This window comes from Bufo bufo, chromosome 2 (assembly GCF_905171765.1).
Source record: "Bufo bufo chromosome 2, aBufBuf1.1, whole genome shotgun sequence".
Lineage (NCBI taxonomy): Eukaryota > Metazoa > Chordata > Amphibia > Anura > Bufonidae > Bufo > Bufo bufo.
In genome coordinates this window covers 745294355-745319168 of record NC_053390.1, presented here as the reverse complement: position 1 = coordinate 745319168, position 24814 = coordinate 745294355, and the positions used below count along the sequence as shown (strand labels likewise).

The 24814-nt window shown below is 42.5% G+C and overlaps 1 protein-coding gene across 1 annotated transcript in view; it reads right to left on the bottom strand.

Annotated features, from left to right (window-relative positions):
- ARAP2 (ArfGAP with RhoGAP domain, ankyrin repeat and PH domain 2) overlaps positions 1-24814 on the bottom strand; it is a 703001-nt gene that overhangs the window by 54693 nt on the left and 623494 nt on the right. The window contains exons 30-31 of the mRNA XM_040419005.1: positions 19568-19603; positions 9442-9505 (exon numbers count right to left, since the gene is read on the bottom strand). Of these exons, the coding sequence (XP_040274939.1) occupies positions 9442-9505; positions 19568-19603 (100 nt within the window). The remainder of the gene's footprint in view (positions 1-9441; positions 9506-19567; positions 19604-24814) is intronic.

The following is a 24814-nucleotide window of genomic DNA, read 5'->3' as shown; positions in this document are numbered from 1 at the left end:
GAACTGGCCATCACTGCATGCATCCGAGAATTTATCTTGTCTTACAGGACGTCTTGCTTTATTTTTTCATTGCACATGTGCGGCCTTCATTTTGGTCTTGTATAGAGATGAGCAAACTTGTGTTTTTAAGTTCGGCGTCCATACCTTATGGTCCGTGGTAGCAGAATCCATAACGGAATTCTTAGATAACCCAAACCCGAACCTTGGATGCCGAACTTAAACCACAAGTTCGCTCAACATGACTATTTTCAATTAGAACAAAATATAGCTGGATCCTATTTGGGCCCATTTATGTTAAGCAAAACATTTGCTTAGTACCTCATATTCACTTACATAGTATTAGCTAGTGTGGAGCGTAGTTATCAAAACTTTGATGAATTACTTTGTCACAAAGAACATTTCTTTGAAGTTAGCGGGCACAATGAAGGGGAACGGCAATTGCATCGCCCCCGTTATTGAACTCCTCATATGTCGCGTTCATCGCTGATAGCGGCATCTGAGAAAAATATTGAGGGCGTTCAGGGTTTAAAAAAGTAATACTCACCTTGAGCGGGACGAAGCCACCACAGCCATCTTGATTGAAGATCCCACATGAGATTTTACATGGGATCCTCTTTGTGCTTAAATGGATGAGGTGAGTTTTATTTTATTTTCCCCATTTCAGGTAAAATTGATTTGTTACCACGAAGCACTATAATAATCGGCTTTGCCGCAAATCCATTTTTCCTGAAATTTAGATCGGATACTTCGATTTGCTTAAATCTTTAGTATGCTTTATCATTAGCATTATCTTTAGTATGCTTTATCATTGATATATTCAAAGTTTGAAGAGAGCTATTGCATCTTGTGCTCGCTTCTGTATTGCAGCCACCATTTATACATACAACTGAGGATTTATTATGCATCATAGAATATAATGAATTACTTTGGTTTTGCAAAGCTCACCAAAATTACAGGCATGGGGCTGAGAAATATACAGGGGGAAAAGAAAAAGATCCAGAAACACAAGTCAAACTAACAATTTTACAGCTGCCTAATGATTCATTTTGATTTATTATATTGCTTAGAACAGTAAGATCACGTTAAGAAACCTGACACCTTCATACACCATGTTTATAAGATATGATAGTATGTTCTTATGAAATCATATAAAATATTACAAAAATGGTAACATCAGTATAATTAAACACATTTAATCCTAGAATAAAGGCAAGAAAATATCTATATCATGCTGTGCATATAATTCTATAACAAGTGTAAAAAGTGTATCCGTTTCCCAGTATTATAAGTATTAAGAGGGATTGTGTAGCGAGTCATCAATATCTGATCATCAGGGTTTGATGAGGAGGTGGCCATCCATTCAAGCTCCGATTCCTGGTCTTTACACTATGTGTCGTCTCCTGTGGAGCGACGCCGTAGGATATGCCATCAATATAAACTGCTGGACAAGGGCAATAGAATATTGCATAAAGCCTCATTCACACGTCAGTGTTTCACAGACGTGTGCTGTACGTGTTCTCCACGGACAGCACATGTCCCCATTCATTTTAATGTGTGTATTCAGACATCAGTGTTTTAGCACGGTCCGTGGGTCAGTGTTTTGTCCATGTTCATGGATCCATCACGTCCATTATAGTCTATGGGTCAGTAAAAAAACACGGATGCAACACGGATGCCATCTGTGTTGCATCCGTGTTGCACTTTTCATTAGGAAGAGATGCTTTGAAAATTATTTTTCAGCTGTTCAGTGTCAGTGAAACACGGATGCAACACGGGCAGCAAAAAACAGACACACGGACCCAACACGGATCCGTCACGGACAGCTTCACGGATGCATCACTGACCACCTGCTCACGGATTTGAACACGGACATGGACGTGTGAATGGGGTTTTATTTTGTTAGCTCTGGCATATTCAGAATTGCATGATCATCCCACTAAAGTTATCCAAGAGAGATGAAATGTTTCAGCAACATGAATCAATATTATTGCAATCTATTGATATCATTGCATGCAAAAGAATTTATGTCATTTGCCACGTGCACAGTAGTTCTATAGATAATTGACTTAGACATTACTATGGGAAACTGATACTTTTCATTTCACTTAGGAAGAAAAACTGCTAAATCTAAATTATCTAAATTTAAGCAAATAGACTTAAATATGCAGTGTATATTTATCTCACACACCAATGCTTCTGATATTCTTCAGAATACAATTCCATGTCAAAATAGCTGTTTCGACATACTTTCATGCAATCAAACTGATATTAATGCATTCCTCTGTCTCAATTTTCTTTTGATGCTGTGTAGTATAAAATATATACACATGGTTTACAGCGAATTATAGCAATTCACTTGTCAGCAGAATTTCCAGATCAATACAAATCTACATTTGTTAGCATTATAAATCAAATAAATAAGAATATAGCAAATTGACAATTTTCTGACTCTCTAAATTACATGGTTTAGTCCAAAAAAAAAGCAAATCACTATGTGCTGTCTAGTGACTAAAAGATGAGAAAAAGCAAAGATAATGTATATGTACTAAATATTTTTATGTAAGGTATCTCTGACATACTGTATTCCACAGTTGGACAAGTCCAGATAATACGTAAATAGAAAGCTATGCACAGAACCAAAAAATGAGAAACAAGCGCTTTGAAAATATATTCAAAACCAAGATGATACATATTTGATCTCCTTGGTCTTGTCGAAATTTTTTATATTTTTCCAGTTGTGTGTGTATACAATGGTGTTCTATATAATGATGCATATTATATAAGGGCATTGTATTGTAGTGTTGTGCACCAATGTCCTCCTTTTGCGGGGAATGATGTCCTCATTTTTGGGGTATTGAAAGTGGCCTCTCTATGGAGGCCCTATTGCTGCTGACCCATTTACAGTGTCATGCAAAAGTTAGGTCACTCTAGTAAAAATTACTGTTACTGTGAACTGTGAGCTTGTTGAAGATGAAATGATCCCCCAAAGGCATTAAGCTAAAGATGATACATTCAATTTGTGTTTTCATCCATAAAAAACAATTTTTTATTTTCATCTTTTACATTTTCAAAATAAAAAAAGGAAAAGGGAACGAAGTAAAGATTTGGGCATCCTGCATGGTTAGTACCTAGTAGCACCCTCTCTGGCAAGTATCACAGGTTGTAAACACTTTTTGTAGCCAGCCAAGAGTCTTTTATCCATTCTTTTTTGCAAAAGCCTTTCAGTTCTGTGAGATTCCTGGGCTGTCTTGCATGCACTGCCCTTTTGAGGTCTATCCACAGATTTTCAATGAAGTTCAGATCGGGGGACTGTGAGGGCCATGTCATGCAAAATTTAGGGCACTCTAGTAAAAATTACTGTTACTGTGAACTGTGAGCTAGTTGAAGATGAAATGATCTCCCAAAGGCATTAAGCTAGGGATGACACATTCAATTTGTGTTTTCAGCCATAAAAAACGATTTTTTATTTTCATCTTTTACATTTTCAAAATAAAAAAAGGAAAAGGGAACGAAGTAAAGATTTGGGCATCCTGCATGGTTAGTACCTGGTAGCACCCTCTCTGGCAAGTATCACAGGTTGTAAACACTTTTTGCAGCCAGCCAAGAGTCTTTTATCCATTCTTTTTTGGAAAAGCCTTTCAGTTCTGTGAGATTCCTGGGCTGTCTTGCATGCACTGCCCTTTTGAGGTCTATAGACAGATTTTCAATGAAGTTCAGATCGGGGGACTGTGAGGGCCATGGCAAAACCTTCAGCTTGCACCTTTTGAGGTAGTCAATTGTGGACTTGAGGTAGTCAATTGTGGAGGTGTGTTTAGGATCATTATCCATTTGTACAAGCCGACTTTTTTTCAATTTCAGCTTTTTACTGTTGAATCCATTCTTCCTTCTACCCATGAAATGTTCTCCGTGCTATTGGCTGCAACACATCCCCAAAGTATGACTGATTCACCCCGATGCTTCATGGTTGGAGAGTAATTGTTTAATGAAATTCTGTACCCTTTTTTTTATCCAAACATACCTTTGTTCATTATGGCCTAAGAGTTATGTTTTAACCTTATCAGTCCACAGGACTTGTTTCTAAAATGCATCAGGCTTTATGTTCTTTGGCAAACTTTTGATGTTGAATTTTTTATTTGTGAGGACACAGGAAATATTTGCTTGTTATAACTCTTCCACGACAGACCATATTTGTGCTGGTGTCACTGAACAGTAAAAAAATGTACTATAACTTCAGAGTCTGCTAAATCTTCCTGAAGTTTTTTTGCAGTCAAGTGGGGGATCTGATTTGCCTTCCTACGAGCAGCTTTTTCTTGGTCTTCCAGACCTTCTCTTGACCTCCACTGTTCCTGTTAACTGCCATTTTTTAATTACATTTCAAATTGAGTAAATGGAAATCAAAAACACCTTCTATGGTGTTCCTTCTTTGGGAGAAGAGGAGACTGGATATTAAAAAAGCTTTGAAAATTTGCATCACCTGGCCTTTGAAATTTCCATCACCAAAACCTAACAACAACTGTGAACAATCCTTAACCCTAACAGGTAATTTAAGTACTGAGACCTTGGTCAAAGGTATCTGAGTCCTCATCTCCTTGGGTTTCCATGCTTTTGCAAGGTATTCCTTTCCGTTTTTCATTCTAAAATTGTACAAAACTAAAATAATACACTGATATAGCTTCAAATGTTAAAAAAGTGTGTTTCATCTTTAGCCCCTTCATGAATTTGGATGTAACTGTAATTCCAGATTGCATGTAATTTAAGGCAATTGGGCGTACAGTTATGTCTAAATTGCTAACCGGGGCTGTGACACTATAAAGTGTCACAGCCCCAGAGTTTCCGCTCTCCCCAAAAGCAGAGACACCAGAGAAGTCCGATTGGTCCCTTGCCGGCAATCACTCTGATTGGTTAGTCTCTGCAGACTAACCAATTAGAAGGCAGCAATGTGAAAATGACTGTTTTAGGCTCTGATCGGGCTGGCACCGTTCTTGGCCATTTAATCCCCTTAGATGCCGTGGTCAGTAGCCAACCACAGCATTCATGGAGTTAATAGAGGAAGGGGGGTCACTCTCTCCCCCATCGGGCTGCTGTGCTTGCTTTGGCCTAATGGTTACCATGGCAACCAACGCCTAAGGGTCTGATCATGCTTAGTGTAGGTGTAATACTGATAATACAGTACTTGGTAGAGATGACTATTGCAATGCACTGTATAGCCATCAGGCCCACTAGAACTTCAAGACAATAAAAAAAGTTTAAAAAAAAGTAAAATAAATAAATAAAAACAATTAAAAATATAGATACAAATAAAATAAATTGTCTTTTTCCATATCCTTTCATTTATAAGTGATTGAAAAATGAAAAAATACAATAAACTACACATAATTGGTATCGCCGTATCCATAATGACCTGATCGATAAAAGGCTCATGGTGAATGTTGTAAAAATAATAAATATAAAACAATGGCGGAATTGCTGTCTTTTTTCACCCCACCTCACCTGACATGAGGATGTCACCACTTGATCACGCTGGCCGCGCGCGGTGACGTCACTGCCTGTGGGGAGTGTGATCATGTGGTGATGTTATCATGCTCACCGCAGGTCATTTGGTGGGCTTTCTTCAATTTAAGACGGGAGCTTACGGCATCTCCGTAAAGAGGATGATGTGAGTATAATTTTTTTTTTTTACTTTCAGACACAATTTTAGGAAAAAATTAAGCAGGAGGAAATTCGGCTTCATGGTGAATTATATTTTTCTTGAAATTCGGATTTGGAGATCATTTAATCTTCAAGTTGCTTAAATATTCACAAATATATCAATGCCAAAATTTTCCTAAACCTATCTTGACCCAGGTGTAAAGTGTATATTAAAACATCACTTTTAATGCAATATTTAATGATAAAACGGCTGTGATCCAAACGAGCAGTTAAAACACTTTGTTTCCACCCCAAAGGGTTAACAACTTAGTTGCTACCGAGGTGAGGGAGATGTGCACTATCTCCAATTAACCACAACTATGTCTACAGCACTAGAACATAGGGGGGCAATGTGTGAATAGCCTGATGTGATCAAACTACCTGTGATTGACTGCGAAAGCTGATTTAATGGTATGGGTAACTGTGCTCCTACACACAAACGTTCACAGCACACTTGTCTGACACTATGTCAGTAGCTGTCAAGACGCATTCACACACTACACACATGCTGCTAATCGCTCCACCTAGCTCAAAAACCCTGCTATGTTAATTGAAAAATCCTGCATAAGGGCTGCTAAGCTAATAAGCTGCATTGGTGTCACGAGGGTGTCAAGAGCCACGCCTGACTCCGTTGTACCCGGGGTCAGGAGGTCTCAGCGGTTGGCTGCGCGCTCTATGTAAGATAGGGCTGTTTTCTTATGGTAGCTTTCTGGGTTTGCTTTGCAAACCCTTTTGGCTCACTCAGGGATCCGTAGCTCCTTCTCCTCAGCTGTTCCTTGTCCAGCACTCCCAAACCTCCTTATATTCCCCTCTCACACTTCTCTGGTTGCCAGATATAGAGCTTCCTGCCTGGACATCTATTCTGACCCTCTGGAGCTGTGTTGCTGCGTTCTCTGGTTGTTGATCCAGAACGCTACCCTCCGTATCCCTGTTGGACCTTTGTGGACTGCTGTGGTCGCCCACCTGGGTGTATGTGTTTGTCTGTATTTGTCTGTCCTCTCCCTGGTGTTTCCCTCTTAGTTCAGTGGTGCGGACTAGCGATCCCATCGGCCCGTTCACTATCTAGGGCTCATTTCAGGGAAATCCAGGGTTTAGGCACGTGATCGCCGCACGGGTGAGGAACCCGTCTAGAGACGTCACGGCAGTCAGGTGCCAGCTGCAAGGTGAGTCAGGGGTCACCACCTTACCCTCTCCCTTGGGCAGGGCTTTCCTTTTTCCCTCCCTGTGCGTGACGCCGGTTATTACAATTGGAGTGGACAACAATTGTTCAAAACAATCAACTGCCCCCCAACATGTTCCACCAGATCACTGGCTTCTTCAGTGGTTTGGGCAGAGTTTAAGACAACAGACATGATGGTGGTATATATGCCGCAATTTTGTAATTGATTTGTATGGTGGCCAATTACTGTTAAGAAAGCTACACCAAGTAGCAAATGAAAACACACAACAATTGAAGTAGCTGCCCTCCTTATCTTACTGTTGGCGAATGAGTACGGGGCAGGGGAGATGTCCTCCTGACATCATGCGAAAGCTGACCGTTTAGGGAGGTAATCTTAATTGATACACATATTTATGGTTAGTTTTCAGTTTTGTGAGCAGTTAATTGTTTTAAACAATTGTTGTCCACTCCAATGTTGCTTATTAGCTTAGAAGTCCTTGTGTAGGACATTTCATTCAATATAGCAAGGTTTTTGAGCTAGGTGGAGCGCATAGCAGCATGTGTGCAGTGTGTGAATGTGTCTTGACAGCTATTGACGTAGTGTCAGACAAGTGTGCTGTGCTGTGAACGTTTTGTGTGTAGGAGCACAGTTAACTATTCCATTTAATCAGTTTTTGCAGGCAACTACAGGCAGTTTGCTTACATTAGTCTATCCACACATTGCCCTCCTATGTTCAAACTCTGCAGATATAGTTGTGGTTTATAGGAGATAGTGCACATCTCCCTCACCCTGGCAGCAACTAAGTCGTCAACTCTTTGGGGTGGAAACAAAGTGTTTTAATTGTTTGTTATGGCTCACTCCATTCACCTCTTCAAGGGCATCCAAACAACTGCACCATAAAAGTCTTAAATGGCAATACCTCTTTAAGGGTGATAACTCCTAAAGAGAGCAGACAACAGATGGATTAACTGAATAAAAACATTTCTAATGAGTCACAGGCACTGAGTTCTAGGAGAAGTAGGAGAAACAGAAAGGGATTGCGTGAAGTCATCTTGCAGACCTTGACCGTGACCAGTTTGGCAACTGTAAGGCCCCTTTCACACGGGCGAGTTTTCCCCGCGGGTGCAATGCGTGAGTTGAACGCATTGCACCCGCACTGAATCCGGACCCATTCATTTCTATGGGGCTGTGCAGACGAGCGGTGATTTTCACACATCACTTGTGCGTTGCGTGAAAATCGCAGCATGCTCTATTTTGTGCGGTTTTTTTTACGCAACGCAGGCCCCATAGAAGTGAATGGGGCTGCGTGAAAATCGCAAGCATCCGCAAGCAAGTGCGGATGGGGTGCGATTTTCACGCGCGGTTGCTAGGAGACGATCAGGATGGGGACCCGATCTTTATTATTTTCCCTTATAACATGGTTATAAGGGAAAATAATAGCATTCTGAATACAGAATGCATAGTACAATAGGTGCGCGAACAAGTGGATTAGGTGCGCGAACAAGTGGATTAGGTGCGCGAACAAGTGGATTAAGGTGAGTTAAATATTTTATTAATTTTTTTTAACCCCTCAAGCCCTATTGTACTATGAATTCTGTATTCAGAATGCTATTATTTTCCCTTATAACCATGTTATAAGGGAAAATAATACCATCTACACAACCTTGAACCCAAACCTGATCTTCTGTGAAGAAGTTCGTGTCTGGGTACCACACCACATCCACAAAACTGACTGCAATTGCGTACCCACTCACGCGGGTTTGCCGCAACGCATCCGGACCGCATCCGGACACGCTCGTGTGAAAGAGGCCTAACACAGTTAATATTGAAGCAATTGATAGCAGAAAGACCTCTGTCTTCTGTAACATGATGAGGTGGAATGGTCTGCTGCTGAATGGGCTGAACGTCATATAAGAAAACCTACTTTGACAAGTCTTTTCTTTCCACCAGAGGTGTTTTTTAACCAATGGAAACTGATAGGATACTGCAGCTTCACCAAAAATCTGTGACGCCTACATTGTTAACTGTCAAGCTGTTAAACTGAGCTAGGAACTTTACTTTTGTGTGTAGCAAAATAGCATAACAAAAGTTATTATTAATTGGTTGTTTTTACTGACTCTTCTAGCACAGCACAGTAAACCATAGATATGAGGAGTATAATTCATTTTAATTGATTTATCTGGCATTTGGCTAAGATCATTTTAAAATGAAGGTGACAAAAATAGAATGTCAATGAACAAAAATGTCTACAGTTTTATGCAAAAAAAACTTGGTTATGTATATTTCTGTAAAAAAAAAATCTTTTTAAGTAAGGGGTTGTTTTTTTCATCACCATTTCCATTACTGTAAATCTGAAAGATAGTTAATTAGTATTCCTGAGACTCGTCATAAATTTTATTGGCCATGATTGAATTCTAGCCAAATGTTATGCATGATGCTTTAATACCCAAATCATAAAATCATTCCCAGCAGGTTGATTTGTGGCTCTTCGATAACAGGTTTATGGCTTGTATAATATATCTAGAAAGAAAAATGTGTGTCTTTAAAATCACAGAAATATGTGTATGCATTGATCTTGCTAGCACTACTTTACCTGTGCATTAAGAATACTGATCAGCCACTCCATCTGGGATTCAGCGGAGTCACAGCACAGATACCTGTGAATAGATTAGAGTTTAATTATAAAAAAAGAAAATTCATAGCAAAAACTTACTTAATATATTGCAAATGTCATAAATATTATATAAAACAGAAAAGCTACAATCTGTGAGCTGTGATATCAAATGCTGAAAAATGATGAGAAACTGTTCTGCATACATTCTCTTCAAGGCCTCATTTCAAACCTAGCAAGTAATTTCTGCAGCCTGCAGTTGTATATTTTTGCTCAAAACATTACAAATCTGGAAATTTATATTAAAAATAAAAATAAAAAAATAAAACCATCTCTTGTCCAGAAGCAAATGGCCTCAGTTACAGGTATCAGGTAATATGTGATATATCAGGTAATATGCAGATGATCCAGGGCACTGGAGATTCCCATAACAATTGCAGTTTATTGAATCTTCAAACGTAGCAGCATTTCAGTAAAAACAGCCAAAGGAGCTGGAACAAAGTGGTGGGGACCAGGTAAACATGCTTTCTGTTATAGGTCAAGAGGGAAGGAATAGAGGCAAAATGTGTGAAAAAGTGTAAAATATATATAAAGTAAATATATATATATATATATATATATATATATAGTAGGGATCTGCCCCAATGGTAGCTTTCAGATAAGAACACAGCAGCAGCCTTTTAGTGGTGAGAGCAAAGCAACATACAGTGAGGAACATATGTATTTGAACACCCTTCAATTGTGCAAGTTCTCTCACTTAGAAATCATGGAGGGGTCTGAAAATCACATTGTAGGTGCATTCCCACTCTGAGAGAGGAAATCACATTGTATGATTTTTTTAAGAATTTATTTGTCTTGCACTGCTGAACATAAGTATTTGAACACCTGAGAAACAGCAAGAATTCTGGCTCTCAAAGACCTGTTACTGTGCCTTTAAAAAGTCTACCTCTGCTCCACTTATTAATCAAACTTAGTAGCACCTGTCTGAGCTCTTTAAAGACCCCTGTCCACCACATAGTCAGTCAAACGCCAACTACTACCATGGGCAAGACCAAAGAGCTTTCAAAAGTCACCAGAGACAAAATTGTAGACCTCCACAAGGCTGGAAAGGGCTACGGGGCAATTGCCAAGCAGCTTGGTGAAAATAGATCAACTGTTGGAGCAATTGTTAGAAAATGGAAGAGGCTAAAGACGAGATGTCAGTCTCCTTCGGACTGGGGCTCCATGCAGGATCTCACTTTTCGGGGTATCACTGATGATAATAAAAGTGAGGAATCAGCCCAGAACTACAAGGGAGGAGATGGTTAATGACATGAAGAGAGCTGGGACCACAGTTTCAAAGGTCACTGTCGGTAGAACACTACGCCATCATGGTTTCAAATTATGCATTAAACGGAAGGTACCCCTGCTCAAGTCATCACATATCCAGGCCCGTCTGAAGTTTGCCAATGACCATCTGGATGATCCAGAGGAGGCATGGGAGAAAGTCATGTGGTCAGATGAGACCAAAGTAGAACTTTTTGGTCTAAACTTCACTCGTCGTGTTTGGAGGAAAAAGAAGGATGAGTTGCATCCCAAGAACACCATCCCTACTGTGAAGCATGGGGGTGGTAACATCATGCTTTGGGGGTGCTTTTCTACAAATGGGACAAGACAACTGCACTGTATTAAGGAGAGGATGAATGGGGCCATTTATTGTGAGATTTTGAGCAAAAAACCTCCTTCCCTCAGTCAGAGCATTGAAGATGGGTCGTGGCTGGGTCTTCCAACATGACAACGACCCGAAGCACACAGCCAGGATAACCAAGGAGTGGCTCCGTAAGAAGCATATCAAGGTTCTGGAGTGGCCTAGAACCAATAGAACATCTTTGGAGGGAGCCGAAACTCTGTGTTGCTCAGGGACAGCCCCAAAACCTGACAGATCTATAGGAGATCTGTGTGGAGGAGTGGACCAAAATCCCTGTTGCAGTGTGTGCAAACCTGGTCAAGAACTACAGGAAACGTTTGTCCTCTGCAATTGCAAACAAAGGCTTCTGTACCAAATATTAACACAGATTTTATCAGGTGCTCAAATACTTATGTTCAGCAGTGCAAGACAAATACATCATTTAAAAATGATACAATGTGATTTTCAGATTTTTTTATTTTTGTATTCTGTCTCTCAGAGTGGGAATGCACCTACAATGTGAATTTCAGACCCCTCCATGATTTCTAAGTGGGAGAACTTTCAAAATCGCAGGGTGTTCAAATACTTCTGTTCCTCACTGTACATACCCCAGCCTCTGCCCAAAGCTGGGGTCTGGGCAACTTCAGCGAGCATGCAGTGTACTCTAGATAGGGCATCTGCATTCCCTTGCAGCCTGTCCCGCCTATGCTCCACAGAAAACCTAAAATTCTGTAGAGCCAGAAACCAGCGGGTGACACGGGCCATTTCAGAGGGGCATGATCCGACAGCAGCTTAAATTTCCGCCCCAGGAAGTAGTATCAGAGGTAATCAAGTGCCCACTTAATGGCCAAGCATTCTCTCTCAATTATAGAATAATTTCGCTGTGGCGGGGATAGTTTTCTGCTAAGAACACACAGGATGTTCCTCCCCATTTATGACCTAAGACAGGCTCGGACTGGCCCACCAGGAAGGCAGGGAATTTCTCGGTAGGCCCCCAGTCTCCTGCACCCGAAGATAAGTCGGAGGATTAATTATTTCTCTTGTTTCTCAGGAGAGATTATTATTGTAGCCACTAGGTGGCAGTACTGCACAATGATGCAGCCTCCTACTGGTGTAAATTGTACAGGAGGCCCCACAGTATCTTCTAAACTTCCTGGGCTGCTGGCAGTGAAGGAGGAGAGAAGGTGTCTGCCTCCTCATGTCCTCCCTGCTGTCAGAAAACTGTGGTTGCTGGAGAGAAGGACTTCTCTGCGGTGCTGGGCTGATTTCTCAGGTGTGTGACAGTAGTGAGCTGTAGGATACTGTGATGGGGAAATCGAGGATTAGTTTATAGTAGACTCAGATCTGTGTATGTGTGTATGTGTGTATGCTCTCTGCAGAGTTCAGAGTGGCATTGGGGCGACTCTTTGTCACTACCAGAGCTTTGGGACGTTCTCACAGCTCTGTTTCTCCACCCCTGTGATGATGTCACTACTAGAGCTGGGAGGAGTTCTCACTGCTCTGTTTACTTTTGGTTTCCTTCCTCCCAGCTGTTCCTCATGCGTTTGATTTCCCTCTCTTTATATCACCCCTCCTCCTATTGTAGGGCGTGGATTATAGTTCTCATTTCAGTTGTAGCTCTTGCTTTAGTATCTTCACTTGTAGCTATCAGTTCACTGGACCTGTGTTCTGCTGCAGCAAGCACTCCGGATATTGCCAGCTGTCCTTGGATCCATCTTCTCTGCGGCTGCAACACCTTCAGCTAAGTGTACAGACATTGTTGTGTACCTGATTATTTTCTGACTGGATCTGAGGTGGCCACGGTTCCCTCCATATACTGAGTAGGGCACCGGTGGCCGTGCCCCTTCCACTATTGTAGGGGTTACAGTGGTCATCAGTCTTAGGCACGTGGGCATGCCTCGTTCCGCCATTTGGATCCGGGCATGTGCTTTAGCAGAATAGGGAGAGCTTTGAGGGTCTGACAGGGGTCACCCTTTATCCTCCCTAGTTTGGGTCCGGTCAGTAGCTCTTTTACTGTGTATACTATTGTTGCTCACATACAGCCGTGACACTCTTCCCTTGGTCCCCCCAATGCATCTGGTTTAGGTGCACCCCATTAGTGCCACAGCTCCAGATGCCCCCCAATACCCCCACTCTAAATGCACCCCTAATATTTCCTCTTATTCAGTTGCCCCCCTAATACCTCTGCTCCAGGATCACCACTGTTACCCTGCCTCAGGCGACCCTAATGCCTCTGTTTCAAATACCACCCTCTGTTTGTGCACTTTGCTCACAATGCTCCTCTAGCACCTTTGCTTGGGCTTTGTTAAAGGTTATGACCTGTAAAGGGGGTTAGACCTATGCCTGAAAAATTCTGCACAGTGTGTCACAATCTCCAGTATTGACACATATGGTTTGCATGGTGGTAGTGATGATATTCCGTATTTACAGGCATCACTGCTGCCATGTAAAGAGATACTGGTGGTGGAGTGGTGGAGGATTTAAAGGGGTTGTCCAGGTTTTCAAGTTATCCTCTCCACACCATATGGCATAACTATATGATTAGTGGGGTCCAATTCTGCGACCCCCACTGATCCCAGGAACAGGTTCTATTCCCCCTTTTCGAAGGTGTGGCAGGCCACACATATGCCCTGCTTCTCCATTTATTCTCTTTGGGACCACTGGAAATAGCCAGCACTGTACTCTGCCATCTCCAGCGACCCCATCGAGAATGGATGGAGAGGCAGGGCATATGCTCGATCTGCCACTCAATCAAGAAGGGGGATCAGTGGGGGCTCCAGTGTTCAGACCCCCCCCCCCCGATAACTTAGTTATCCCCGATCCTGTGGATAGAGGATAACTAGAAAAGTGGACACAACTCTTTTAACAGGCGAGCATTTCTATTTTAGTTTAACACATATTTTGGGCCAGATTTTTATTTTACTTATTTTTTTTTTCACCCAAAGAAAACCTATAAGGATAGGGAATGTGAAACGGTCCAACAACTATGACACAGCAGGTGATACGTGTCTGATTGATGGGGGTCTGACTGCTGTGTACATACATTTTCAGTGCCTCATCCAGCACGAAAAAAAACATATGTAGATTAGGTTCTCCTTCTGGCAACACCCAATGCCAAAAAGGACAGAATAATTTAAAATAGTATGCAAGGAGGGCACTCAATTATTTGGCTGTACATTAGTAAGTACCTTGTATTAACTTTCTCCACATGAAAAATAACAATTGCTGAAGTGATACACTTAATATGGTTAGGCATAAATGTCTTGGTGTGTGTATTGTGTGTTTCCTATGTGTGATTGGTGTGTGCTATATATGTTCTATGTATCAGTGGTGTATGTGCAGTATGTGACATATGCATTAGTGGCATGTGAGCCATGTATAAGTTTCTTGTGTGCCACATGTGTCCAATAAGTGATTGGTGTGTGCTGCATGTTTCTGGTTTCTGACTGACTTAAGTGCAGGATATCTATATATGTGTCAATTTTGCCACATGTATGTTTGTGCATTTTCCTGTGAATGTCTGCCATCATACTTCATCTTTAATAATTCTGTTACCACTGTAAGTGTTCATGAACACGACCGTTGAATGTTTTGCAGTCTGCAAATTGCGGATCCGCAAAACATGGATACCGGGTGCATGCATTCCACATTATGCGGAACAGAGCAGCCGGCCTCTAATAGAACAGTCCTATCCTTGTCTGCAATGCCGACAATAATAGGACATGTTCTATTATTTTGCAGAACGGCCAACGCGGACATAAGGACACAGAATGCACACGGAGTCCTTTTTTTTTTTTTTTTGCGGCCCCATTGAAGTGAAGTGAACGGTACAGACAAAAGGTGGGCACCCAGAATCAGTTACACTAGTGGGTCCTAAGTACCCCAGTCCGACACTGACCTGAGACATCACTGCCCCTAGACCTACCTCTGATGCATCTGTCTGAATGATAAACTCTCGAGAGAAGTCAGGAGCTACCAAGACTGGCTGTCTACAGAGGGCCGACTTAAGCTTCTGGAAGGCCTCTTCAGCCTCAGGGGACCACTTAATCATGGCAGACTTTCTTCCCTTTGTAAGGTCAGTCAGGGGTACTGCTATTTCTGTGAACTTGGGGACAAATGTCCTATAATATCCCATAATACCAAGAAATGCCTTGTATGGGCGGGGGCCATTCTTGGATAGCTTCCATCTTATTTACTTGGGGTTTTATCACCCTTCTTCCCACGATGTATTCCAAGTACCTGGCCTCTTCCATCCTAATGGCACACTTACTTGGATTTATAGTGAAGCCTGCCTTTCTTAGCGCATCTAGGACAGCTTGAATTTTACTGAGGTGACTCTCCCAATCACAACTGAAGACAATCATAACTGAAGATCACTATGTTATCCAAGTAAACTGACGCATATTCCTTGTGTGGGCATAAAATCTGGTCCATAGTCCTCTGGAAAGTGGTGGGGGCCCCTTGCAAGCCAAACATAATCCTAATATATTGGAATGACCCTTCTGGTGTGGAAAATGCTGTCTTTTCTCTAGCTTCTTGAGATAATGGATTTTGCCAATACCCCTTGGTAAAATCTAGGGTAGTTAAATAGCTAGTTGGTCCTAGTCTCTCAATAAGCTCATCCACCTGAAGCATGGGGTATGCATCTACCTTGCATACCTAGGGCTTCTGCAATCTTCTCATTCTCTATGGTGGTGTCTGGTTGGGTCATCAGACAAGGGGCTTCAGGAGGGTCCCTATCTTTCCATGGCTTAAGTAAGTTGATATGGCAAATCTGATAGACATTTCTTCTACCTGGCTGATATACCCATCCTCTCAACTATCTCATTGGGCCCTTGCCATTTTGCCAGGAATTTGCTCTCCACTGTGGGCACTAGGACTAGAACCCGGTCCCCTCAACTAAACTGTCTAATATATATATTTTAGCTTGTGCATCTTGAGCCTAGAGAAGATGCTATTTAACAATGGGCATTACCTGAGCTATTCGCTCTTGCAGTGTGGTGACATGTTCAATCACGCTTTTGTAAGGCGTGACCTTGCTCTCCCAGGTCTCCTTAGCTATATCTAACAACCCTCGAGGAGGCGTGCCATATAAATACTCAAAAGACGAGAACCCTGTTGACATTTGAGGCACATTTCTGATTGAGAACAGTAGGTAAGGCAACAGGTAATCCCAATCCTGGCCATACTTTTAAACTACTTTCTTCAACATGGCCTTCAAGGTTTTGTTAAAACGTTCTACCAAGCCATCAGTCTGTGGGTGGTAAACCGAGGTGCGTTACTGGGTAACTTTCAGTAATTTTCAGAGATCCTGCATTACCCTTTACATGAACGGGGTCCCCTGGTCGGCGAGGATCTCCTTGGGCAGCCCTGTTCTGGAAAAAATTCTGAAACAGCTCTCTGGCGATAGCCTTGGAGGAGGCCTGTCTCAAGAACACTGCCTCAGGGTACCGGGTGGCATAATCATTGCAACTAATATATATTGGTGCCCCCTAGTGGACTTCACCAAGGGCCCTACCAAATCCATTGCTATTCTCTCAAAGGGGACCTTGATAATAGGCAATGGTATTAGACTGCTGCAGAAGTTTGCGACTGGGGAGGTTACTTGATACATAGGCCAGGACTGTCAATAATCCCTAATTTCTCGGTAACACTCTGGCTAATAAAACCTTTGCAAAACCCTTTCAAGGGTCTTATCTGCCCCTAAGTGTTCCCCTAGCACATGGTGTGCGCCAGGTCTATTAACATGCGTCTATATGGCTTGGGAACCACAAGCTGTTCCACTAATTCTTCACGGATTTTAGTCACCCTGTACAACTTGTTTCCATTCATGGAAAAGTAAGGGCGCCTTTTGTCTGCCCCTGGCTCTTGAGGTGCCCCATTGATTACCCTGTCATTATTTAAGGCCCCTTTTAAAGTCTCATCTCGGAGTTGGGCCATCACAAAATTTCCCCGAGATACTTCTAAGTCAGGGACCGTCTCCTCAAGGGCAGACTTCTCCTCATTATTATCTACCATGGCCAAGAACAGAAATTCAGGGACCACCTCTGGTTCAGTGAGCACGGGGCTGTCTTCGCACGCAGGGCATTGTTGCAGTACCACCCTGGCCCAAAGATCCCAGAACAAAGGACAATCTCGGCCAATGATCATTTCGTGCATCAGCTCCTGCCCAACCCCTACTTGGTGAGACATTGTACCCTCTTTAAGGTGAACTGGGCCACTGGGTAAACCTTGGTATCGTCATGAATGCAAGTGACCAACCTATGAGGGATACGAGCCGTTAAGAGCGTGACCAGGCTCCCCGAGTCCAGTTGTGGGGGTGTCATTAACGCTGATTGAACAGAATGGAAGTCCCTTCCCAGAGTTTGGAACAGCGCTACATGCAAACATGGAACTCCGTCTCACCACAGTCCATTTGGTCCGAGCTGAGGGAGCACAGGGCCACCATATATCCCAGGGCATGGCATCTCCAGCAGATTATCTCTCTTAGGGATGGTCTTGGCGTTGGCTCTGGTATGATCTTGGCCTTAGAACGTCCTTCCCGAGGAGTTTTTAGTCCCTTCCTGTGACCTTCATAGTCACTCCGGGCATTCCAGTATGGAGAGGTGAGGGACCCTGAGTCAGATATAGTGTTCTCCACTGCATAATATCTCTCTACCAAGCCTACCAAGTCATCCGCAGTCTACGGGTTTCCTTGAGCAAACCAGCGCTGCACTAGCTTGGAGAGAGCGTGCATGAAGTGGTCCATTACGACCGCTCCACCGTTTTAGCTGTGGAACAGACATCTGGCTGTAGCCATTTCTGGATGAGATGCAGAAGGTCAAAAATTTGGGACCTCTGGGGCTTGCCTCTCCTAAACCCCCATTGATGTACCCTCTTAGCACGGACTGTGACGATTACCCCCAGACGTGGCAAGATCTCTGCTTTTAGTTCAAGGTATTCCTGTGAATCCTGCAGTGACAAGTCATAATAAGCCTTCTGGAGTTCTCCTGAGAGAAATTGGGCCAAGACCTTAGCCCATTGCTCAGCTCAGTGACCCACTCAAAGACTGTGAGGAAGACTTCTATGTCATCCTTTGTGGTCATTTTTTGCATGGTTTCTCGTACCGTCCTCCGTGCTCGCTGGGATTCCTCATTACTGTGGGAAGCTGGGGTCTCCTTGACCTGGATGACTTCTGACATTAAGGTCAATTGCTTGATAAGGAGCTGGTTGGTCTCCTGCTGTTGGTTGCTGGCCTGCACAAAGTCCTTCACAGGATCCAGCATTTAAACTGCCTGGTCTTTTATTCTAATAGCAGCCTTAACCCAGGACATCCAGTGACAAAAATTTTCTTTCAATGGATCAGTCCAGTAACCTAGGCTACTGGTCCTTTAAATGTCCAACGCAAACAATTCGGCTTCTGGCCCTTTGATTTTCTGTTGCTCATTGCAAGAAAATCTATGCACGCATCCTCCACCAAATGTAGGGATCTGCCCCAATGGTAGCCTTCAGGTAAGAACACAGCAGCTGCCTTTTAGCGGTGAAAGCAAAGCAATGGTTGTCTTTTATTCTTGACAAAACAATAAGGCAGTGACCGGCTTGCTCCAGCCGGTCTTAAAGAAACAATAAAGTCCCGTATCTATAGCACAACATAGGTGAATGTGGACCTCGCTTTGTCCTCAGTCTTTCAGGTACTGCAACTCCAGCTCAGACTTTGAGCCACCACAGAGCTCCACTGTCAGAGAGAGGTAATCACCACAACCTGACACTGCTGGCTGTTTTGTTTAGGTCAGTGTGGGGGTGGCAGCTTATGGCGGGGAATTGAAGGCTATTCATCCCATCCCCACCATTTCAGCACTCCTGTCAGCAGAATTCCACACAACAGAAAGGCTAGGTGCACTCCTAGTACCTTGCAAAGAATTGTATGCGGGTAAGGCTACTTTCACACTAGCATTTTTACTGGATCCGCCAGGGTTCAGCAAAAACTCTTTCGTTACTGATAATACAACCGCCTGCATCCGTTATGAACGGATCCAGTTGTATTATCTTTAACATTGCCAAGACGGATCCGTCATGAACTCCATTGAAAGTCAATAGAGGACGGATCTGTTTTCTATTGTGGCAGATTGTGGCAGAGAAAATGGATCTGTCCACATTGAATTGCATCCGTCTTGCTCCGCATCCCAGGATGGAAAGGAAACTACAACATGTTGCGGTTTGCTCTCAGGTATGGGAACACAACTAAACGGAACAGAATGTATTTTGAAACATTAGGTTCTATTCAGTTCAGTTTTGTCCCTATTGACAATGAATGGGGACAAAACAGAAGCGTTTTTTTTCCGGTATGGAGCCCCTATGACTGATCTCAATACCGGAAAACTAAAACGCTAGCGTGCAAGTATCCTACATTATTTCTCCTCCTAACAAAAAGGTCAGTATTATATCATTAAAATGTGTTCTTACCATTGATGTTTTTCTAAACAAATTGTCAAGCCAAACCTGTAAAATAGAATAAAATTAAATTCCGGTACTTAGGGCTACAGCAACATAAGTGGTTACAGTAACAGAGTATAATACAGAAATGTAAAGTCAACTTGCACCGGTTTCAAAGGTTACATCCTGACATCAATGAGGTTACCTCAAAGTATGTCACAAAAGACTAACAAATCAGTAGCTCTGGGTATCGTCTGTGGATAGAAAGGGGTGCAGGAGTTGTAGAAATCGGAGTAACTGTATATTTATACATCGCTCACTGGTGAGCAATATATTTATACCAGAGGTGGGATGAATCAAATTTTTTTCTAATCCGAAGGTTCTCGAATATATCAAATCTTTCGAATCTCAAATCCTACGAATCCTGTACATAAGAATTGTGTGAACAGTGTAAGAAACAAAGTGATCTGTGGATGACACACTATTATGAGGGATCTGTGGATGACACGGTTATGGGGGATCTGTGGATGGCGCTGTTATGGGAGGGATCTGTGGATGACACTGTTATAGGGGATCTGTGGATGACACTGTTATGGGGATCTGTGGATGGCGCTGTTATGGGGGGAATCTGTGGATGGCATTGCTATGGAGGGGATCTGTGGATGGCACTGTTATGGGAGGGGGGTCTGTGGATGGCGGTGTTATGGAGGGGATCTGTGGATGGCACTGTTATGGGGAGGGGGATCTGTGGATGACACTGTTATGAAGGGGATCTGTGGATGACCATGCTATGAGGGGATCTATGGATGACACTATATAGCATCTTATGCTATATGTGTCATCCACAGATCCCCCCCATAACAGCGCCATCCACAGATCCCCCATAACAGCAGCGCCATCCACAGATCCCCCTCCCCATAACATCGCCATCCACAGATCCCCCTCCCATAACAGTGTCATCCACAGATCCCCCCCATAACAGCGCCATCCACAAATGCCCCATAACAGTGCCATCCACAGATCCCTTTCCCCATAACAGCCCCGGCCCAGCAGTAACTTTTACTTTAACTTTAAATCAGGATCAGCGCATTTCTTTATTACCTTACTATGAAGCTCCTGTAACAGGCAGAGCGGGCGGCGGAGTAACGTCACTCACTCTTATGACGCGCCTGCTCCGCCCACTTTATGAATGAAGCAGGCGGAGCAGGCGTGTCACGTAAGTGATGTTACGCCACCGCCCGCTCTGCCTGTTACTGGAGCTTCATTGTAAGGTAATAAAGATGCACTGATTTAAAGTTAAAGTAAACCGCTCGCTCCCGCCCGAACAGCAACGAATCGGCCGATTATTCGATAACGGGATTCATTGACAATGAATCCCGTTATTAAACGTCGGGATTTGAGTCCACGAATCCCACAAATCCAGCAAGATTCGAGGGATTCGTGGATTCGACCGATTTGTCGCCCTACCTCTAATTTATACTATCAATCACTGCACAACAAATGAAATTATGCAAATATGATTTTCTCAATATGCTCAAGATCTCAATGAATTTAAATATTTTCATTTATATCCTGAGGCTGAATTCTCCAAAAAAAAAATCACAGCTGAAAGTAGCCTACAATCTCTTCATCATCTGGAATCAAACACTTATCACTGGAGATTTGTTTTGAACAATTCTATTTGGCCGATTCGCTGAAGTTCACCAAGAAATTTGATTTGTTGCAAATTAATTTGTCACAAATCGCTATAAATCAGGTATACCCAGGCCACTCTGCCTAATCATATTCTTCCTGCTTGGTGGCCCAATCTCAGTGTGAAGTTCGGTGTGAAGGTTTGGAAGTTAACCCTTTCCCAACTACCGACAGGGAAATTACATAGGTGGTCAGGCATTTAAAAATGTAGCCCGCTGGCACATGCAGCACAATGGAGCCCGCTGGCACATGGGAGCACCATGGGCACCAGGTGTCTTCTCTTTTAAAGAGCAGACATGCAGTACTAATGTCTGCGATTGGGGGTAATGCCGGTCACAGACTTTTAACCCTTGAGGTGCCGTGGTCATCCGGGTGTGCTCTGGCGGGGGAGAGAAAGCATTTATGTAGCAGCCCCTGTCCTCCTTTGTGATAGTACCAGAGATGGTACACATTTAGGCAGGAAAACCTTCCTCAAAGCAATAAAATTGAGGAATTTATAACTATTTTACAAGGGTATTCTTAAGTACAGATTGCTCTGTCCCCTTTAATTCTGTCTCTTTTATATTAACTTTAATATTCTGTTTAATAAAATTTTCCTCGTAGTGAATTAGGTAGATACACAAACCCCCAACCCCCAGTGTGCTGAGAGAGCCAAATTCCCAAGTGGTTATCTCAAAGACATGTGCAATGCTTTTCCTTCTGAGTCCTGCAGTGTGCCCATACAGCAGTTTATGACTATATATGGTGTGTTGTCATATTCAGTAGAAATTGCGTAACAAATTGTGGGGTCATTTTTCTCATGTTACCCCTTGTGAAAATGAAAAATGGGGGGCTTACTTCCAAAAACCTTTCCAGCAAAAACCTTTCCTTCCAAAAACCATATGGCGCTCCTTTCCTTCTGATCTCTGCCATGTGCCCAAACAGCAGGTTACTACCAATTATGGGGTATTGCCTTGTTCAGGAGAAAATGCTTAATAAAATGTGGGATGCTTTTTTGCTGTTACCCCTTGTGAAAATGAAAAATGGGGGTTTACGCCAAATTTTATTGGAGGAAATGAAATGTTGACGGCCATTAAATAGGATTTTTTTTACTGTACTAGCAGTGCAACTATGGAACTCTCTGCTGGAGGAGGTGGTGATGGTGAACTCACTAAAAGAGTTCAAGAGGGGCCTGGATGCATTTCTGGAATACAAAAATATTATAGGTTATAGTTAATAAGATTTATGGAGAGGTGGTTGATCCAGGGAGTTATTCTGATTACTTGATTTGAGTCGGGAAGGAATTGTTTGTCCCCTCAAATAAGGAAAATTGGCTTTCACCTCATGGGTTTATTTGCCTTCCTCTGGATCAACTTGTAGGATATCAGGCTAAACTTGATGGACATATGTCTTTTTTGAGCCTCATAAACTATGTTACTATTTTACTATGTTGCTCAGGGAAAGAGATGCCTAATATACACTACATAGCCAGCAATCAGCTGGGGAAAACTGATTTGAAGGGACACTGACCCTTTAAAAGCCAGAGGAAGCATGGGTGGAGGGAGGCATAAAGGTGGAAATGTAATGATAGATAATTTCAACGTTAGATCATGCAATCAGAAAGCATATCACAGAGGGCAAGTACCATTAAAACATAACTTTTCATAAAGAATATACTAAAAAGAGCCCCTAATGAGAGCTATTAAAAAATTCCCAGATCTATAAATAAACACAGGTACAAAACATGGGAACAAATTTTAGCAATAATTAGGAATTGGGGATGGGCCCAGGCGGATACTATACCTACAACATCCCTTAAAGTGACTCAGCCCAGAGAAGCACCCTAATGGTGGATGCACTCTGTCCCCACACCTAGACCTGATGTGCCCCTATAGACCCTAAAATGGGTGATGGTACATAGAAATAACATATATTTAATACCCTAAAACCCGACGCGTTTACCCTCCAAATTAACAAATACAATGCAGGGTTATCAGGGGATCAATAAAGGGCAAAAATAACATACACATAATCAAATTATATTAATATGATGTTGGGGACACCCATAATCAGCCCCATTTCACAATAAAGCTTGTTGCAGATATGGTCCAATTAGACCACTCACTTGCGCCGACCACATCCGGTCTCAGGGGTCTTCATTAAGTAAGAAAGCAGCTGAAACATGGAGTCTGTAAGAAAGTTTAAATACCTTTGGGGGAAGTGTCTCAAAAAAAGGGCGGGTAAACAACCAATCCACATGTAGTATGCCTCATCTGTAATAATGTATGTGACCATGAGAGACCCGACAACTCCAGATGAAGTATTCCTTGATTCATATAATTATAATAATAATATGATCCCACAGTGACCATCAATATATGGGCAAATAATAAAAACACTGTTCTCACAAATACCTGAACATCTCAGCACAGTCAAAATGTCAGCAGGCAACCCAGGAACGAAGAGTGGAACGCGGTATGGTCACAGAACCGGAAGTAGCATGACCACGTGACCAGAACTCAGATACATTCCAACGATGCATTCTATGTCACATTACCGCACCTGGACTAAGGGCAAAGCATCCAGGACACCATATGCGTTCTATGCATTCCACCCAATAAGTGGTAAGCTCGACCTAGTGACTCGAGCACTAATGCATTCCAGCAATGCGTTCCATGCAACATAGCCGCATCCAGACTAAGGGCAGAGCGTTCAGGACACCTTATGTGTCCACACCATCCGCTCCACCCCTTAAAAAAGAAAAAAAACAACAACTGATAATTAGAATATAAAGAATGCCATAAAACAAACAGTGGATTGGATAAAATAAACTAAAGACAACCCACACATAATGACATAAACAATTAGCATGATATTAGAATGATAGAAGAGAAAAAATAAAACAAAATGCAATATATATACTCCCATATAAACCCCACAGACAGAAAGCTATAGCTCCATACTATATCCTGGGTATACAGATAGCGAAAAGATATAAATAATAAAGAGATATAAAGAAAATAGAAAAAAGACAAATAATAATCTTTGACGCTTCCAGTGTCAATAATTGGCTGTTCTGACAATGTTAGAAAAGCGAGCTTGAAAAGGAGAGAAAAAAAAAGAACCCAGAGTTCAAATAAAGCAAGAGAACGTGAGCCTTTCATTTAACCCCCCAGTGAAACTGGTAGATCCATTTGGATTCCTTCTGTAGGATCCAGCGATCTCAGTCACCTTTTCTCGGGGAAGGAGACACCAATTCAAGTGCCGAAAAGAATCACCTCCATGGAAATCTAAGACATGATTAGCCACAGGGGTGTGATTCTTTTGCTTAATATCATTTACATGTTCGCAGACTCTGCGCCTCAATTCCCTTTACGTTTTTCCAATATAGTCCATAGGACAGGTACACTGACATAAATAAATGACGCCTCTGATTCTGTAGTTAATAAAGTCTATAACAGTATATCTGAGACCAGTTACCGAATAGGTGTTTATTTTTGTGTTCCTCACAAATCTACACGCTTGGCAGGAATCACATTTAAAGGTCCCCAAGGGCTTCCGATCCAGCCATGTACCAAGTTGTTTTGGGCGCGAGTAGTGACTATG